This window comes from Schistocerca piceifrons, chromosome 2 (genome assembly GCF_021461385.2).
Source record: "Schistocerca piceifrons isolate TAMUIC-IGC-003096 chromosome 2, iqSchPice1.1, whole genome shotgun sequence".
Lineage (NCBI taxonomy): Eukaryota > Metazoa > Arthropoda > Insecta > Orthoptera > Acrididae > Schistocerca > Schistocerca piceifrons.
Genome location: NC_060139.1, coordinates 450,146,172 through 450,163,092, shown reverse-complemented (window position 1 = coordinate 450,163,092; position 16,921 = coordinate 450,146,172). Strand labels below are relative to the sequence as shown.

At 40.3% G+C, this 16,921-nt stretch overlaps 1 protein-coding gene across 1 annotated transcript in view; it reads left to right on the top strand.

Moving 5' to 3' along the window:
• Positions 1-16,921, top strand: part of LOC124775475 (damage-control phosphatase ARMT1-like) — a 158,232-nt gene that overhangs the window by 112,561 nt on the left and 28,750 nt on the right. Inside the window, exon 5 of the mRNA XM_047250308.1 lies at positions 16,413-16,439. Within this exon, the coding sequence (XP_047106264.1) occupies positions 16,413-16,439 (27 nt within the window). The remainder of the gene's footprint in view (positions 1-16,412; positions 16,440-16,921) is intronic.

Sequence of the window (16,921 nt, the reverse complement as noted above, 5' to 3'; positions counted from 1 at the left end):
TTTTCAGCCTAAAGCTCTGGACATTCGTACATACTCATTTCCAGAAACTCCTGATAGTTGACCACATGTGATGTCTCATGTAGATGGTGCTGCTGTAACTCTCTTGTACATTCCAAAGGTGTGGCTTGACTTGTTCAACTGCGAAGGCTCTCCTCTTATAGCTAGAACTTGTCTCGTCCTATTGGCACTTTATATTTCAGAGTTCTGCTGTCCCTATCATGCAGTTTCTACAGACTGCCAGAGTGTTCAACCAAGTGAGGTGGCGAATTGGTTAAGACATTTTCCTGGCTCCACATTGCTGGCCTTTTCTATCCTGTCGGTCTTTCGGAATGTCCCTCTTACTTATTACTTGGCATCAGACCTCTCAAGTAGTTCAACAACAATCAAATTTTCAGGGTTGGAAAAGGTTTGCACGATGGAAAGGCAGTCATTATGTCCTACATTGATCGGTCAGAACAATATGACTACTATATAGTTGCCGGTAGGTCAACTTTGGCGTGGATAACAGTGACAGCGCATTGGGGTATGGAAGTAGTAACGGCTTGGTAGGGCGCTGGAGGTAGTTGGCATCACATCTGCACACACAAGTCACTTAATTCCTGTAAATTCCGGCGAGAGGAGCAATGAGCTCTGACACCATGTTCAGTCAGATCCCACATGTGTTCCATTGGGTTCAGATCTGGCGAGCTGGGGGGACCAGCACAACAACTGGAACTCGCCACTGTGTTTCTCGAACCACTCCATCACACTCCTGGCCTTGTGACATGGCGCATTATCCTGCAGAAAAATGCCATTGCTGTAGGGAAACATTATCGTAATGAAGGGGTGTACGTGGCCTGCTACCAGTGTACGATACTCTGTGGCCTTGCATGAGCTCCACTGGATCCGTGGAGACTCACATGAATGTTCCCCATATAATAATGAAGCCACTGGCATGTCAGCCCGCAGTACAGGTGTCAAGGAGCTGTTCTCCTGGAAAATAATGGATTCGCGGCCTCCCATTGGCATGATGAAATGCTGTGCTATGGCGCCAATGTCGAGCGCCGATGGTCACGTGTCCATTTCAGTCGTAGTTGGCGATGTCATGGTGTTAACATTGGCGCATGTGTGGGTCATTGGCTCACTGTTAAGTGTGGTCACTGTACTGTGTGTTCATAGACACATGTACTCTGGTCAGCATTAAGGTCTGATGTTAGTTCCAACACAGTTCATCGCCTGTCCTGTTTTACCAGTCTGCCCAGTCTATGACGTCTGAAACCTCAAATGAGGGGTGGCCACCTAACCTCACTATCCCGTCTCCGGCCATCCTGATTTAGGTTTTCCGTGATTTCCCTAAATAGTTTCAGGCAAATGCCGGGATGGTTCCTTTGAAAGGGCACGGCCGATTTCCTTCCCAATCCTTCCCTAACCCGAGCTTGTGCTCTGTCTCTAATGACCTCGTTGTCGATGGGACGTTAAACACTAACCACCACCACCACCGTGGACGTGATTTCACATTGGTTCTGCCACATGTTGAAGACACTCACCATAGCACACCTCAGACACTCGACAAGTCGTGCAGTTTCCGAAACGCTCGTGCTGAGCCTCTGGGTCATCACAATCTGCCCTCGGTCAAACGCAGATAGATCGAGCGACTTCCCCATTCTGCACACGGACAGCACACTCACTAATATTACATGCACCGTGCGTTTGTCTGACTAGCAGTCATTCCTCATCAGGTGATGCTGCTATCACCTAGACGGGCTTATATCTATAGCGGATCGGTGCTCATAATGATCTGACTGATCAGTGTACATTAAAACGAAAGATACATTATTAATTTGTATTTTATGGTGGAGCAATCAATATTAATTGTACAGTACCTATTACACGTCGGCCACTGAATGCAGTTATAAGAAAACTTTTCAAATGTTTTTCATGATGCTGAAGACATACGTTATCTCTAGTAAAAGGCACAAGTTCCTTGTCGGCTGCTTGAAAATTGTTTAGCTGGACGTAGGCTTACTGAGTCGTAACAGTATCAAACAGTGACTGCTTGTTGGTAAGCACCTCAGTATGCTTCTTATAATATATCGCTCTCCCTGTCCAAAGTAAATACTTTGAGATTCAAAACAGCCAACCCAAAACTGTACGCAAGGTGTGTATTTACCACTGAGCTTGCAGTATATTACTTGCACCAAATGAACTTAAGGATGTACATTACAAAGCCGTATTGCCATGTTTCCCATTCCAACAAACTTGCTGCAACATACTAATCAAAACATGATGCACAGTCATATCAGCCGCCACTAAAACACAGATTTACGGAAACAAGATACTGGCGTTTTGTCCACCAGAGACAAACTTAACCCTTTTTGCGCTCTTTGCTGCACTAATGCATGAAGGATGTGTACAGAGACAATTGGCACTGTTTTCGTATACACGTCAATTCCGACTCCAGTCTTTGGCACATACAGATAGCATCCCAAAAATTTTCCATTTTATGCACGTTTTTCTCCCTTCTTTTTTGCCGAGCGGAATACTGCACTTTTACGACACTGGGCTCACAGCACTCCCTCCTGTTTTCTCCGACATCGCCATAGGAGGCGAAGTACAGACGGTGGAGCAAACGGGTATCAGTAGGTAAAATGATGGTGCTCATCTCGTGAAAGAGGACTAATGGACTTTCACATTGTGTGTTGTACGCTTAACGTGCCACATAGAACAGCATTTTCTACGATAATTCTATTCCGTTTGATATCCTGAAATGTATTATGTTTACGTAAGCAAGTGGTGTGGCTCGGTAGTTCTGTGGCTAGGTGCCAAGGATCAAATCCAAAGATTTAGGGTTCGATCTCAAGTCGATCATCAGAATTTTCCTGTCACTTATCGCTTCTTTCACCTCAGCCAGTACTTTGTTAACGTGAAAAATAGCAAGTTGCACCTTGGTACGAAGACCTTGTTAAGCTGGGCAAGCCAGCTCTAAGGTCTGAAGAAGGCAAGAACATTCCAGAGGCAACAGGACTGTGCCCAGTAAAGCAACCCTCACGATAAGGACAGCTTAACTTTTTTTACGTCAAACCCAAGATCAGATGTGTAGAAGTGGGGAAGCGGAGAAATAAAAAGACACTTTTTACTTGTGTGGAAATGATGACTGTTTCTGAGTCACTTCAAGATAAAATTAATAATATTCCGGTTACTTTAAATTCAACACAAAATTTATTTATCTTGGTGACCCAAAACATTATGTCCATGTTCTTAGTAGTGTGTTGGTTCACCTTCAGAACATAATGCTGCAGCGATTCTGCCTGCAATGGAGTCGACAAGTCCTTGGTAGGTTTACGGAGCTAGGAAGCTCAAGATGTCTAGGTACAGGTCATGTAGTTCCCATAAATTACGAGCTGGTGGTTTATGGGCACGGCCATGACATCCGAGAGCGTCCCACATGTGTTCCATTGGGTTCAGATCAGTCGAATTGGTTACGCAAACATCTACGTGACAGCGACTCTGCCCTTGTATCACAGACAGTTATCCTGCCAGAAGATGCCATCGCCATTGGGGAAGACATAAGGACGCAATAACGCTTACGTATTCAACAGCTGTCTTAGTGCGTTTGGTTACTTCCACACGTCCCACGGAAGCCCTGGTGAGTGTTCTGCACAGTATAATAGCCACCACCGCTCTGCATCCATATCATGGTGCATATTTCGAGCATCCAGTCGCCTAGACAACGGCCTACGCGGACCTGACAATCGGTCGCGTATAACAAGAAAAATGATTCATCCGACTAGGCCACCTGTTACCACGTTTCTATCTCGATATCCTCGTGCCCACCGCAATCGTAGTTAACGATGTCAGTGGGTCAGTATGGGAACACATAGAGGTCATCTGCTGTGGAGGCCCATGTTTAACAATGTACATTGAATGGTATGCTAAAAAACTCTTGTGCCTCCATCAGCATCATGTTCTGTCTTTAGTTCTGTCACAGATCGCCGCCTATCATTCTTTATAGAGCAGACATTCCTCTGACTTCCACGTCCTGTGATGAAGTGTGGACATGCAGTACCTTATCGCCTACTCGTCGTTTCATCCTGGGTGCAGGAAGGGGGAGGGGGAAAGGACAGGGCGCATTCTGGCAAAAAAGACAGTGGAGCCGCCCCCCCCCCCCCCCAACCTGATGTCACAGTGAGGACGCGTAGCACAGCGCAACTTTATGGTTATATGGCAAACGTGTCCCATCACAGACATTGTTGCTTATTACTCGTACATTTTACTTTCGGTAAGATTCAGTATAAAGTTGGACAAATCAAACGAAGTAGCATGACAGATAATCACACCCTAGGGCTAAGTAATCGATAGTGAAGGTGAAAAATAACTCACTCATTTGATGAAGAAGCAGGTAATGCAGCTTGTTCCAGATTTCTATAGCCGTTCATCAGGTCAAAATGTAAACCCCAGCTGCTTCCTTCTTGCGGCACATTTCTTCATAGCTTCAAACTGAGCTTCTTGATTTGGATAGCTAATCGTCATAAGTGTTCTAGTTCCGACATAAAGAGCAATAATTACGTCATGAACCTCACGAAACTTTATTTTTCAAAATAGAGTGCCAGTTTTTGACATTTAAATAGAATATAGCCTGCAGATGTATCTGGAAGAATATCTGAGATTATGGAGTCATCACAAACTGTTACCACCTCTGTTAATAAAGTTCCTTCGAGTTTCAAAGCTCCTAGCATTTCTCATACCTGTAATTTAAACGTGTCCACCCCCCTCCCCACCCGCTCCCCCCATAAACCATGGACCCTGCCGTTGGTGGGGAGGCTTGCATGCCTCAGTGATACAGATAGCCGTAACCACAATGGAAGGGTATCTGTTGAGAGGTCAGACAAACGTGTGGTTGCTGAAGAGGGGCAGCAGCCTTTTCAGTACTTTCAGTGGCAACAGTCTGGATGACTGACTGATCTGGCCTTGTAACACTAACAAAACAGCCTTGCTGTGCTGGTACTGCGAATGGCTGAAAGCAAGGGGAAACTACAGCCGTAATTTTTCCCGAGGGCATGAAACTTTACTGTATGGTTAAATGATGATGGCGTCCTCTTGGGTAAAATGTTCTGGAGGTAAAATAGTCCCCCATTCGGATCTCCGGGTGGGGATTACTCAGGAGGACGTTGTTACCAGGAGAAAGAAAACTGGCGTTCTACAGGTCGGAGCGTAGAATGTCAGATGCCTTAATCGGACAGGTAGGTTAGAAAATATAAAAAGGGAAATGGGTAGATTAAAGTTAGATATAGTGAGAATTAGTGAAGTTCGGTGGCAGGAGGAACAAGACGTTTGGTCAGGTGAATACAGGGTTATAAATACAAAATCAAATAGGGGTAATGCAGGAGTAGGTTCAATAATGGATAACAAATTGGAATGTGGGCAAGCTACTACAGACAGCATAGTGAACGCATTATTGTGGCCAAGACAGGAACGAAACCCATGCCTACCACAGTAGTACAAGTTTATATGTCAACTAGCTCCGTAGATGACGAATAGATTGATGAAATGTATGATGAGATAAAATAAATTATTCAGATAGTGAAGAGAGACGAAAATTTAATAGTAATGGGTGACTGGACTTCGACAGTAGGAAAAGGAAAAGAAGGAAACGTAGTAGGTGAATATGGAAAGGGGGGTAAGGAATGGAAGAGGAAGCCGCCTGGTAGAATTTTGCACAGAGCATAACTTAATCATAGCTAACACTTGGTTCAAGAATCATGAAAGAAGGTTGTATTCGTGGAAGAAGCCTGGAGGTACTGGAAGGTTCCAGATAGATTATATAATGGTAAAGCAGAGACTTAGGAATTAGGTTTTAAATTGTAAGACGTTTCCAGGGGCAGATGTGGACTCTGACCACAATCTATTGGTTATGAACTGTAGATTACAACTGAAGAAACTGCAAAAAGGTGGGAATTTATCGAGATGGGACCTGGATAAACTGACAGAACCAGAGGTTGTAGACAGTTTCAGGGAGAGCATTAGGGAACGTTTGACAAGACTGGGAGAAAGAAATACAGTAGAAGAAAATGGGTAGCTTTGAGAGATGAAATAGTGAAGGCAGCAGAGGATCAAGTAGGTAAAAAGATGAGGGCTAGTAGAAATCCTTGGGTAACAGAAGAAATATTGAATTTAATTGATGAAAGGAGAAAATACAAAAACACAGTAAACGAAGCAGGCAAAAAGGAATACAAACGTCTCAAAAATGAGATCGACAGAAAGTGCAAAATGGCTAAGCAGGCATGGCTAGAGGACAAATGTAAGGATGTAGAGGCGTATATCACTAGCGATAAGATATATACTGCCTACAGGAAAAATAAAGAGATCTTTGGAGAAAAGAGAACCACTTGCATGACTATCAAGAGCTCAGATGGAAACCCAGTTCTAAGCAAAGAAGGGAAAGCAGGAAGGTGGAAGGAGTATATAGAGGGTCTATACAAGGGCGATATTCTTGAGAACAATATTATGGAAACGGAATAGGATGTAGATGAAGATGGAATGGGAGATATGATACTGCGTGAAGAGTTTGACAGAGCACTGAAAGGCCTAAGTCGAAACAAGGTCCCAGGAGTGGACAACATTCTATTAGAACTACTGATAGCCTTGGGAGAGCCAGTCCTGACAAAACTCTACCATCTTGTGAGCAAAATGCATGAAACAGGTGAAATACCCTCAGACTTCAAGAAGAATATAATAATTCCAATCCCAAAGAAAGCAGGTGTTGACATGTGTGAAAATTACCAAACTATCAGTTTAATAAGCACGGCTGCAAATACTAACACGAATTCTTTACAGACGAATGAGAAAACTGGTAGAAGCCGATCTCGGAGAAGATCAGTTTTGATTCTGTAGAAATGTTGGAACATGTGAGGCAATACTGACCCTATGACGTACCCTAGGAAATAGATTACGGAAAGGCAAACCTACGTTTCTAGCATTTGTAGACTTAGAGAATGCTTTTGACAATGTTAACTGGAATACTCTCTTTCAAATTCTGAAGGTGGCAGGGGTAAAATACAGGGAGCGAAAGGCTATTTACAACTTGTACAGAAACCAGATGGCAGTTATAAGAGTCGAGGGGCATGAAAGGGAAGCAGTGGTTGGGAAGGGAATGAGACAGGATTGTGGCCTATCCCCGATGTTATTCAATCTGTATATTGAGCAAGCAGTAAAGGAAACAAAAGAAAAATTCGGAGTAGGTGTTAAAATCCACGGAGAAGAAATAAAAGCTTTGAGGTTTGCCAATGACATTGTAATTCTGTCAGAGACAACAAAGGGCCTGGAGGAGCAGCTGAACGGAATTGACAGTGTCTTGAAAGGAGGCTATAAGATGAATATAAACAAAAACAAACGAGTATGATGGAATGTAGTCTAATTAAATCGGGTGATGCTAAGGGGAGTAGATTAGGAAATGAAATGCTTAAAGTAGTAAATGAGTTTTGATTTTCTGGGAGCAAAATAACTGATGATGGTCGAAGTAGAGAGGATATAAAATGTAGACTGGCAATGGCAAGGAAAGCGTTTCTAAAGAAGAGAAATTTGTTAACATCGAATATAGATTCAAGTGTCAGGAAGTCATTTCTGAAAGTATTTGTATGGAGTGTAGCCCTGTATTGAAGTGAAACGTGGACGATAAATAGTTTAGACAAGAAGAGAATAGAAGCTTTCGAAATGTGGTGCTACAGAAGAATGCTGAAGATTAGATGGGTAGATCACATAACTAATGAAGAGGTATTGAATAGAATTGGGGAGAAGAGAAATTTGTGGCACAACTTGACTAGAAGAAAGGATCGGTTGGTAGGACGTATTCTGAGGCATCAAGGGATAACCAATTTTGTATTAGAGGGCAGTGTGGAGGGTAAAAATCGTAGAGGGAGACCAAGAGATGAATACACTAACCAGATTGAGAAGTATGTAGGTTGCAGTAGGTACTCGTGAATAAAGTAGCTTGCACAGGATAGAGTAACATGGAGAGCTGCATCAAACCAGTCTCTGGACTTAAGACAACAACAAAAACAACAACAACATGACTTGGTTGCATAGTGGTGCGTTAATAATTTTCAGGAACTTGTGGGTTCAAATCTTGTTCAAATGTTGTCGGGTACATACAAATTTTATTTTTAAATCTTGGTCGAAATAGCTCGGATCATTATTTTTATTCAGTTAATTGGTTTAAATGTAATTTTTTATTTCTGTTCGTTTGCTGTGTCATTTTAATCATCATATTAACATTTTTATTCACTCGTTTATCATTTGGATTCTTTGTCCATTCGATTTTAATGATTTTTGTCTCATGCTGCTTGAATTTCATTTTATGTCTAATCCCTGCTTTCATCTAAATCCTCATCTGTGTTATTTTGTCCATACTGCAACAAGAATTTTTGTTGTAAATATCTGTATGTCGATTACCATCCAAAAAATGTAGATCTTGTAACGAAAAACACATTTTTGAAATAGTTGCACAGCAAATGTAAGTAGTTTATTTCGCCTTTTGTTTTGTGGCCAGCATTTTCAAACGTTTAAATATTATGATAGGTAAACAACCATAGCCGGCCATTGTGGCCGAGCGGTACTAGGCGCTTCAGTCCGGAACCTAACTGCTGCTACGGTCGCAGGCTCGTATCCTGCATCGGGCATGGATGTGTGTGATGTTCTTAGGTTAGTTAGGTTTAAGTAGTTCTAAGTCTAGGGAACTGATGATCTCAGATGTAAAGTCCCATAGTGCTCAGAGCCGTTTGAACCCTTTTTTAAACAACCATAATTAAACTGAAACTTGCTGGCAGATTAAAACTGTGTGCCGGACCGACACTCGAACTCGGGACCTTTGCCTTTCGCGGGCAAGTGCTCTACCAACTGAGCTACCCCGTGCTAGTTCTACAAGGCTCGCAGGAGAGCTTCTGTTAAGTTTGGAAGGTAGGAGGCGAGGTACTGGCAGAAGTAAAGCTGTGAGGACGGGGGCGTGAGTCGTGCTTGGGTAGCTCAGTTGGTAGAGCACTTGCCTGCGAAAGGCAAAGGTCCTGAGTTCGAGTCTCGGTCCGGCACACAGTTTTAATCTGTCGGGAAGTTTCATATCAGCGCACAACCCGCTGCAGAGTGAAAATCTCATTCTGGAAGCTGAAAGGTGGCTACACTGAGCCACTGCGCCAGGGATTGCGCCAAAGAGTATTATTAAGCCGCCTCCACAGTGCTTGTCGAGAGCTCGTAGAAGTCAGTGCATGTCGAGGTCTCGTGGTAGTCTGTGCTGAGATGTTGTAGCAGCGAGTGTTTGTTGAGATGTGCTATTAGGCAGTGCTTGCTGAGATGTGATATTGGATAGTTCTGGTTGAAATGTGATAGTAGAGAAACGGTGTGACATATAATGTAAGGATTAGAGTGATTTTCATCAATATAAATGAGGTAACTAACTCCGTTTCTTTTTATTTCAGTATCCTAAATAATGCGTCATTACAGGTTCAGTCAACAACATCTGGCGTGTGTTCTTGTATTAGAGTTTAATTCTGCTTTCCTTACGCAATTATACTATTTGTAATTTTATTTTATCACGTCAGTAAAATTGGTATTTAAAAATTCTTGTCTTGTTGAAGAAGAACCGTGCCAGATGTGCGTTGAGTCATACTTCCACATACAGAACAGTTATACTTATGCTTTGGTTTTGTAGGTTTTATAGTTGATGGGGACTTAATTAATTAATTGGTTAACGAAAAATTTCATTTCAGTCTTGTTGTTGTTCTTTGCAGTCAGATAGCGTAATAATACTAGTCAGGCCCAACCGATTACGAGACACAGCGTAATCGGACTTACAGCCACGAAAAATAAAAAAATATTTTCAATCATATTTAATTAAGCCCCCATGCACGTGGCGACTGCTGCTTCGGATCGTCCCTTGGAATTCTTTTGATTGTAAAAATAGTAGACCGTAGTATTGTTGTAGTAATTTGTAGTTAGTAATTGTAGTCTATTTTGCATGTGTAGATTTGGTAATTGTCATTCTTCTAATGGTATTTTTTCTCAGAATTTGATTTGTTGTCTTGTTTACGCGTTTGAGAAGCTAGTGCAATTATGTCAATTGTTTGTTAATCGTGTCTGAGGGAAACATTTCATGTGAATGGTATTGTTGGAGATAAGGAGTCCTTGTGTGTAATTTTCGTACAGTGACGAATTTTTTGTATGTTTTGTAAATGATTACGCGATCTATGAAAAAGGCGAAAATGATGAATAGTGAGAATGATGAAATTGTTGACATGGCGAACTCGCCAACACAGGACAACAGTATGATGAATAATGGAGTTGAAAATAATTTAATAAGTCGGGAAGACAGTCCGGAACCATTTCAAAATTTTTCTCAATCAGAAAATTCACAGACTCTGAGATTAACGACAGAAGATTCTGGAATAGTATCGAACACAGATAGCCTTATGGCTATCCAGAAGGAAGTTAGTTTTGCGGGAAATGTTAGGGGCGAAAAGAATTCTGAACAATTTAATATGGAGCAGTTGATGAGTGCTATATTAAATTTGGGAGCACGTATGGAAACACGGTTAGACTCACAAATAGGAACAATTAAAACAGAGATTGGAACAATTAAAACAGAGATGGGAACTTTACGATCTGAATTAAAAACTGATATAGGAACAATGGAAACATGGATGGGAACAATGGAAACTCGGTTAGGATCTGAATTTAAAACAGAGATGGGAACTTTGGAAACACGGTTAGACTCACAAATAGGAACAATTAAAACAGAGATGGGAACTTTACGATCTGAATTAAAAACTGATATAGGAACAATGGAAACACGGATGTGAACAATGGAAACTCGGTTAGGATCTGAATTTAAAACAGAGATGGGAACTTTGGAAACACGGATAGATTCACGAATAGGGACATGTTTCAAAAATATGAAAGATGAGTTAAAGAAAGAAATCAGAGAAGAAGTACAACCGATTTTGAATGCTCACAATAATAGATTAATTGCAGTAGAAATCAGACAAAGGGAACAGGATAGAGAACAGGAAGAAAGAGATCGCGTGATAGTACAGAAATTTTCAGAGTTAAATTTACAACGTGCAAAAGATAAGGAAGAAATATTTGAGAGAATCGAGGAATCCGTACCAAATGACAGATTAAATAACCTAACACAACAGTATGAACAGTTAACTACTAAATGTGTTAATACTGAAACCCGAGTCGCGACACTTACGGAAGACGTAAATAAGCAGAAAGAACAAATAGGTGATTTATCGGAAAGAGTTGAGGAAATTTCAGATAAACTGACAAATATTAGTTTACATGGGGACAAAGATTCGGATGATACAGCACCATTGCCATTTGCAGAAACCGAAGAGTATCAGAACATAAATAAACATGTTGAAAATCAGGGAAAATTTAATGAACGCGTGAAAAGGGAATTTGAGGCTTTAAAAAAGCAAGTCAAACAAATAGAAGGCGAAATTGTAGGAAAAGACAGTAGAAGAAACTTAGAATCACAGATAGTAGAGGGGTATGAAGAAAGTAATTTATTTCATTTACGAGAAGCAACAAGAGAGCGCCAGGCGCGCGAACTTGATAATAATCGACATTCGGACTGGGACAGACGAGGTAGGTCTTTGTCGCCACGAGGCGAAAACTTTGACTATAAACAATTTTTGACTGTTCGGAAATTTAAGATCTTCCGCAATACTAAGAATGACATACATCCATGTTCATGGTTAGATCAATTTACGTACGCACTTCCGCCAGATGTGCCACGAAGTCACAAACTGGAAATTATGTGCGGCTATTAATGTCCTCAGGGGATTCACTACACTAAGTGAATATGTGCCGTAGCGAGCATAGGGTCCCGAGCTGTAGTGGTGCTATTTCTCTTTTAGTTTTCTGTACCGCTGCCTACTCTTTTACTATTCTTTGCATCTGTCAAAAACAACTCTTCTACTATCAACCTATCTAGAGAGTAAGTAAACAAGAACCTGATATGACTAATTTACCCAAAAGTGACTTTGGAATTACCGTTTGGACTTACTATATTTTCTGCAACGTTCACAGGTGAAATTTCTCGGTCACATTATTTGTACAGAAGGTATTCTTCCTGATCAAAAAAAAAAAAAAAAAAAAAAAAAAAAAAAATTAGACGCTATTCGTAATTATGCTGTTCCTACCACAAAACGAGAGGTTCGTAGTTTCCAAAATTTTTGTGGAATGATATACTTTTGAAAAATTTTTGTGGAATGACATACTTAGAGAAACTCACAGCTACATGTAAACATGCGGAGAGTACAAGGATACCGCGCTGTGTTTTGGCGGCGGCACATACTCAAAGCAACAGTCAAGTCTGCGCGCCGCACAAGGCAGTCGTTGACCGCGAACAATTGCTTCCTACGTCACGTGCCTACAGCTGATCGAGCGCTCAGTGCGAATGCACTGACAGCCGTAAACAAATACACAGTTTAATTTCTCCGACTAAATTCAGTATAAAGCTGTAGTGACCTGATGAATTATGTTATTAACATTCAGTATTTTTCAGGATACGGTTCTATAAAATATTTAAGAACTTCAGGTAAATTCTGTGTGTCTCCGACGTTAAGAGGACTTGCTATCGAGAAATTTTCAGAAAGAATGTAATTTCCAAGAAGAAACTAATAAACTAAAAAGGTAACTATTAATTGAGTTCATTTTTCAGGTAACATATTTCCACTTAGGTACATACTTTAGACGTAATTGCTGCTCGCGATTACGTGATTCATACTTTGTGCTAAATTTCATGTTCTATGAAATTACTTGTGAAGCGACGTGCTTGCGTACGTTAACTGATTTTGACAATGATTATTAATGAACTGGGCTGTAACTTGTGTATATTATGCATCGCTTGGCTGCACTGCTTTTTCACTGATGTCATATTTTTTTTTAATTATGTGCCTGCTGTGCTTATTTATTTAAATTATAGTTGTCACCTGATTTATTGTGCTGATGTGGTTAGGTATGTAAGTTATACTTTGTGATTTATCTGCTTGCGCCTTCATGTTTACTTATTAGGATGACATACGAACATTTATTTGCTTATGCTGATATGCTAATGACCTGTTTGCTGCTATGCGTATGGATTGCATATTTATACATTTCTGTTTGTTGTCATAACTACTCTTTAATTTGGTGTATAGAAATGCTGATATACTGTGTATGAACATAGAGTTTAGGTCACACTATTGTATTAATTATAGATTGTTTGCTTGGCAGAGCCTCGTTGTAAGAATTGTGCTGCATACACTTGTTGACATTCTGTTCTCTACTGGTATATTTACTCGCTATTGCTTGTTTTGCTTACGCTCAGTGCCTTATATTTTTAAGATAGGAAAATGAACTGCTATAATTCGACGAACGACATTAGTACAAGAAACTTCATAGAAGTCACATGAGCTGAGGTTTTATGGAAGCTGTATAAATTTATGCTAATAGGAAGGAAGCTAACGACATGACATACCAAAACTAGGTTTAGACCATTGACAATTATTACACTGCATTTTTCGCGAGCAATTGAAATAGGAAGTGACACTTGACACAAGAAATACTCCACATGTTTCCTTCTGCCATAATTCTTGAAGTGGTGTACACACTGTGAAATATTATGATCATTCACATTCCGTAATCGTACTTAATTACTGAGAGTTATTCGAACTAAGTCTGTTAGAGGTCATGTATGCATTTCTTTTGTTTATAATTCATAATGAGTAGAAGATTTGGCTCAGATGGATTACACAGAGGTTGTGTGTTGACAATGTGTCTTCGGATTGTATGGGATGATGAGGTTTGCATTAGGATTTTATCTGTACTTGTTCGAGGAGACTGACTAGAGGAAAGAGTTGTTATGGAAGTGAAATGATATTGGTAATAAGGTTTATATGTATCGACGCGTTGAAGAGGTATTATTGAGGTATTATTGAGATTGTGTGAAGTTGATGATTATTGGAGTTTTGGTGGATAAGAGGTAAAGTAAGTGAGGAGCATATATTGGCAATAAGGTTTATATGTATCGACATATTGAAGAGGTATTATTGAGGTATTATTGAGATTTATGAAGTTGATGATTATTGGAGTTTTGGTGGATAAGAGGTAAAGTAAGTGAGATGCATATTTTTTTTGTTGGTCTTATGGAACAAGGAGGATGAAGATAGCAGACTAGAACACTAAAGTAGAAGGAAGATAGTCTATACACACACTTTGTTAAATCACTAAGCAATATATACTTTTTTTTGAAGAGAGGAAGTATTTGCATATCTTGGCTCACTGATAGTTGTTCAACAACAGTACATTTGATCTGGCTTGGCAAACATTGGTCTATGACGTTGACCTAACTATTATTGACTGTTATACATTGCTGCCACTACTACTTGATACACATGATGAACATCAGATTTTGACAGAATTACATTTACACAGTTAACACTATTCAATTACACAGTAGTACTTAATGTGGACGAAAGATGAATGAGTGTGTTTTGTGTGTTTTCCTTTCCTAATCCTACCCACCTATCTCGTAAATATTATTTTATTTGTTTGTAGTGGCTTGCACTGACACCCATAAATATTATAGGTTTACTGATATTTGAGTATTTGTAATAGTTAATATGAAAATTATCTGACATCATTTGTGTGTTTGTTATGATTTGTATGTTTAGTGTAAAAGCATTTGTATGTGCATTCAAACTATTGTTCATGCCTGAACTGTCTGATTAGTGAAGGTAAATATTGTGAACTGTTACCTGCCCTTTTCAACATAATGTGTGACACTTAGGAATGATTAATTTCTGCTGATGAACAGTGTGATCAGGGATAGTGAATATTATGGACTGTTACTTGTACTTTTTCTACATGATTGGTGCCACTAGGACATGTTTCATTTGTGCTTATATACTCTGATGAACAGTGTGATCGGTGATAGTGAATATCATGGACTGCTCTCTGGACCTGCTCATCATTGCTAGGTGCAACTGATGGACTACTTGTATGGAAATGAAGTCACTTGTTGCTGTCTGCACCTACTCAACATTGCTGGGTGCCACTGATGGACTGCTTCTACTGAACTAATATGACTTGTTGCTGTGTGCACCTGCTCAACTTTACTGGGTGCCACAGATGGAACTGCTTCTACTGAAATGATGTCACTTGTTGGTGTCTGCACCTGCTCAACATTGCTGGGTGCAACTGATGGACTGCTTCTACCGAAATGATGTCACTTGTCGGTGTCTGCACCTGCTCAACATTGCTGGGTGCAACTGATGGACTGCTTCTACTGAAATGATGTCACTTGTTGGTGTCTGCACCTGCTCAACATTGCTGGGTGCAACTGATGGACTGCTTCTACTGAAATGATGTCACTTGTCGGTGTCTGCACCTGCTCAACATTGCTGGGTGCAACTGATGGACTGCTTCTACTGAAATGATGTCACTTGTCGGTGTCTGCACCTGCTCAACATTGCAGGGTGCAACTGATGGACTGCTTCTACTGAAATGATGTCACTTGTTGGTGTCTGCACCTGCTCAACTTTACTGGGTGCCACAGATGGAACTGCTTCTACTGAAATGATGTCACTTGTTGGTGTCTGCACCTGCTCAACATTGCTGGGTGCCACTGATGGACTGCTTCTACTGAAATGATGTCACTTGTCGGTGTCTGCACCTGCTCAACATTGCTGGGTGCCACTGATGGACTGCTTCTACTGAAATGATGTCACTTGTTGGTGTTTGCACCTGTTGACCATTGCTGGGCTGGAATTATCAACTATTTGTTTTTTTTTTTTTTGAATAATTAAAAGTATTTTATGTGAACATTTATATAAACTGATTTTTTGTGTATTGTGCAAACTATTATGTAAAGCCACATGTATGAAAAGAATTTGTATTGCCTACTGTATTTTATATATTAGGTTATTGAAAGGTCAGTTCAAAGCCAAAATTTTAACTAATTATGTGATATTTAGGTATTAATATTATCTTTTATTTTTGTCTGTATTTTTCTGGACGAATTTGGTGGTATTTTCACCACCAATGCTGGCAAAAATACCATCAAATTCTGGCCTGTGGAGGAGGGGCATATGAAAGGTGGCTACACTGAGCCACTGCGCCAGAGATTGCGCCAAAGAGTATTATTAAGCCGCCTCCACAGTGCTTGTGGAGAGCTCGTAGAAGTCAGTGCTTGTCGAGAGCTCGTAGAAGTCAGTGCTTGGAGAGAGCTCGTAGTAGTCAGTGCATGTCGAGGTCTCGTGGTAGTCTGTGCTGAGATGTTGTAGCAGAGAGTGTTTGTTGAGATGTGCTATTAGGCAGTGCTTGCTGAGATGTGATATTGGAGAGTTCTGGTTGAAATGTGATAGTAGAGAAACGGTGTGACATATAATGTAAGGATTAGAGTGATTTTCATCAATATAAATGAGGTAACTAACTCTGTTTCTTTTTATTTCAGTATCCTAAATAATGCGTCATTACATGTTCAGTCAACAAGCATCTGGAGTGTGTTCTTGTATTAGAGTTTAATTCTGCTTTCCTTACGCAATTATAGTATTTGTAATTTTCTTTTATCACGTCAGTAAAATTGGTATTTAAAAATTCTTGTCTTGTTGAAGAAGAACCGTGCCAGATGTGCGTTGAGTCATACTTCCACATACAGAACAGTTATACTTATGCTTTGGTTTCGTAGGTTTCATAGTTGCTGGGGACGTAATTAATTAATTGTGTTAACGAAATTTTCTTTCATTGTTTGTTGTTGTTCTATGCAGTCAGATTGCGTACAAATACTAGTCAGGGCCAACCGATTACGAGACACAGCGTAATCGGACTTACAGCTACTAAAAACTAAAAATATTTTCAATCATATTTAATTAAGCCCCCATGCAAAGCATAATTAAAATCACATGTA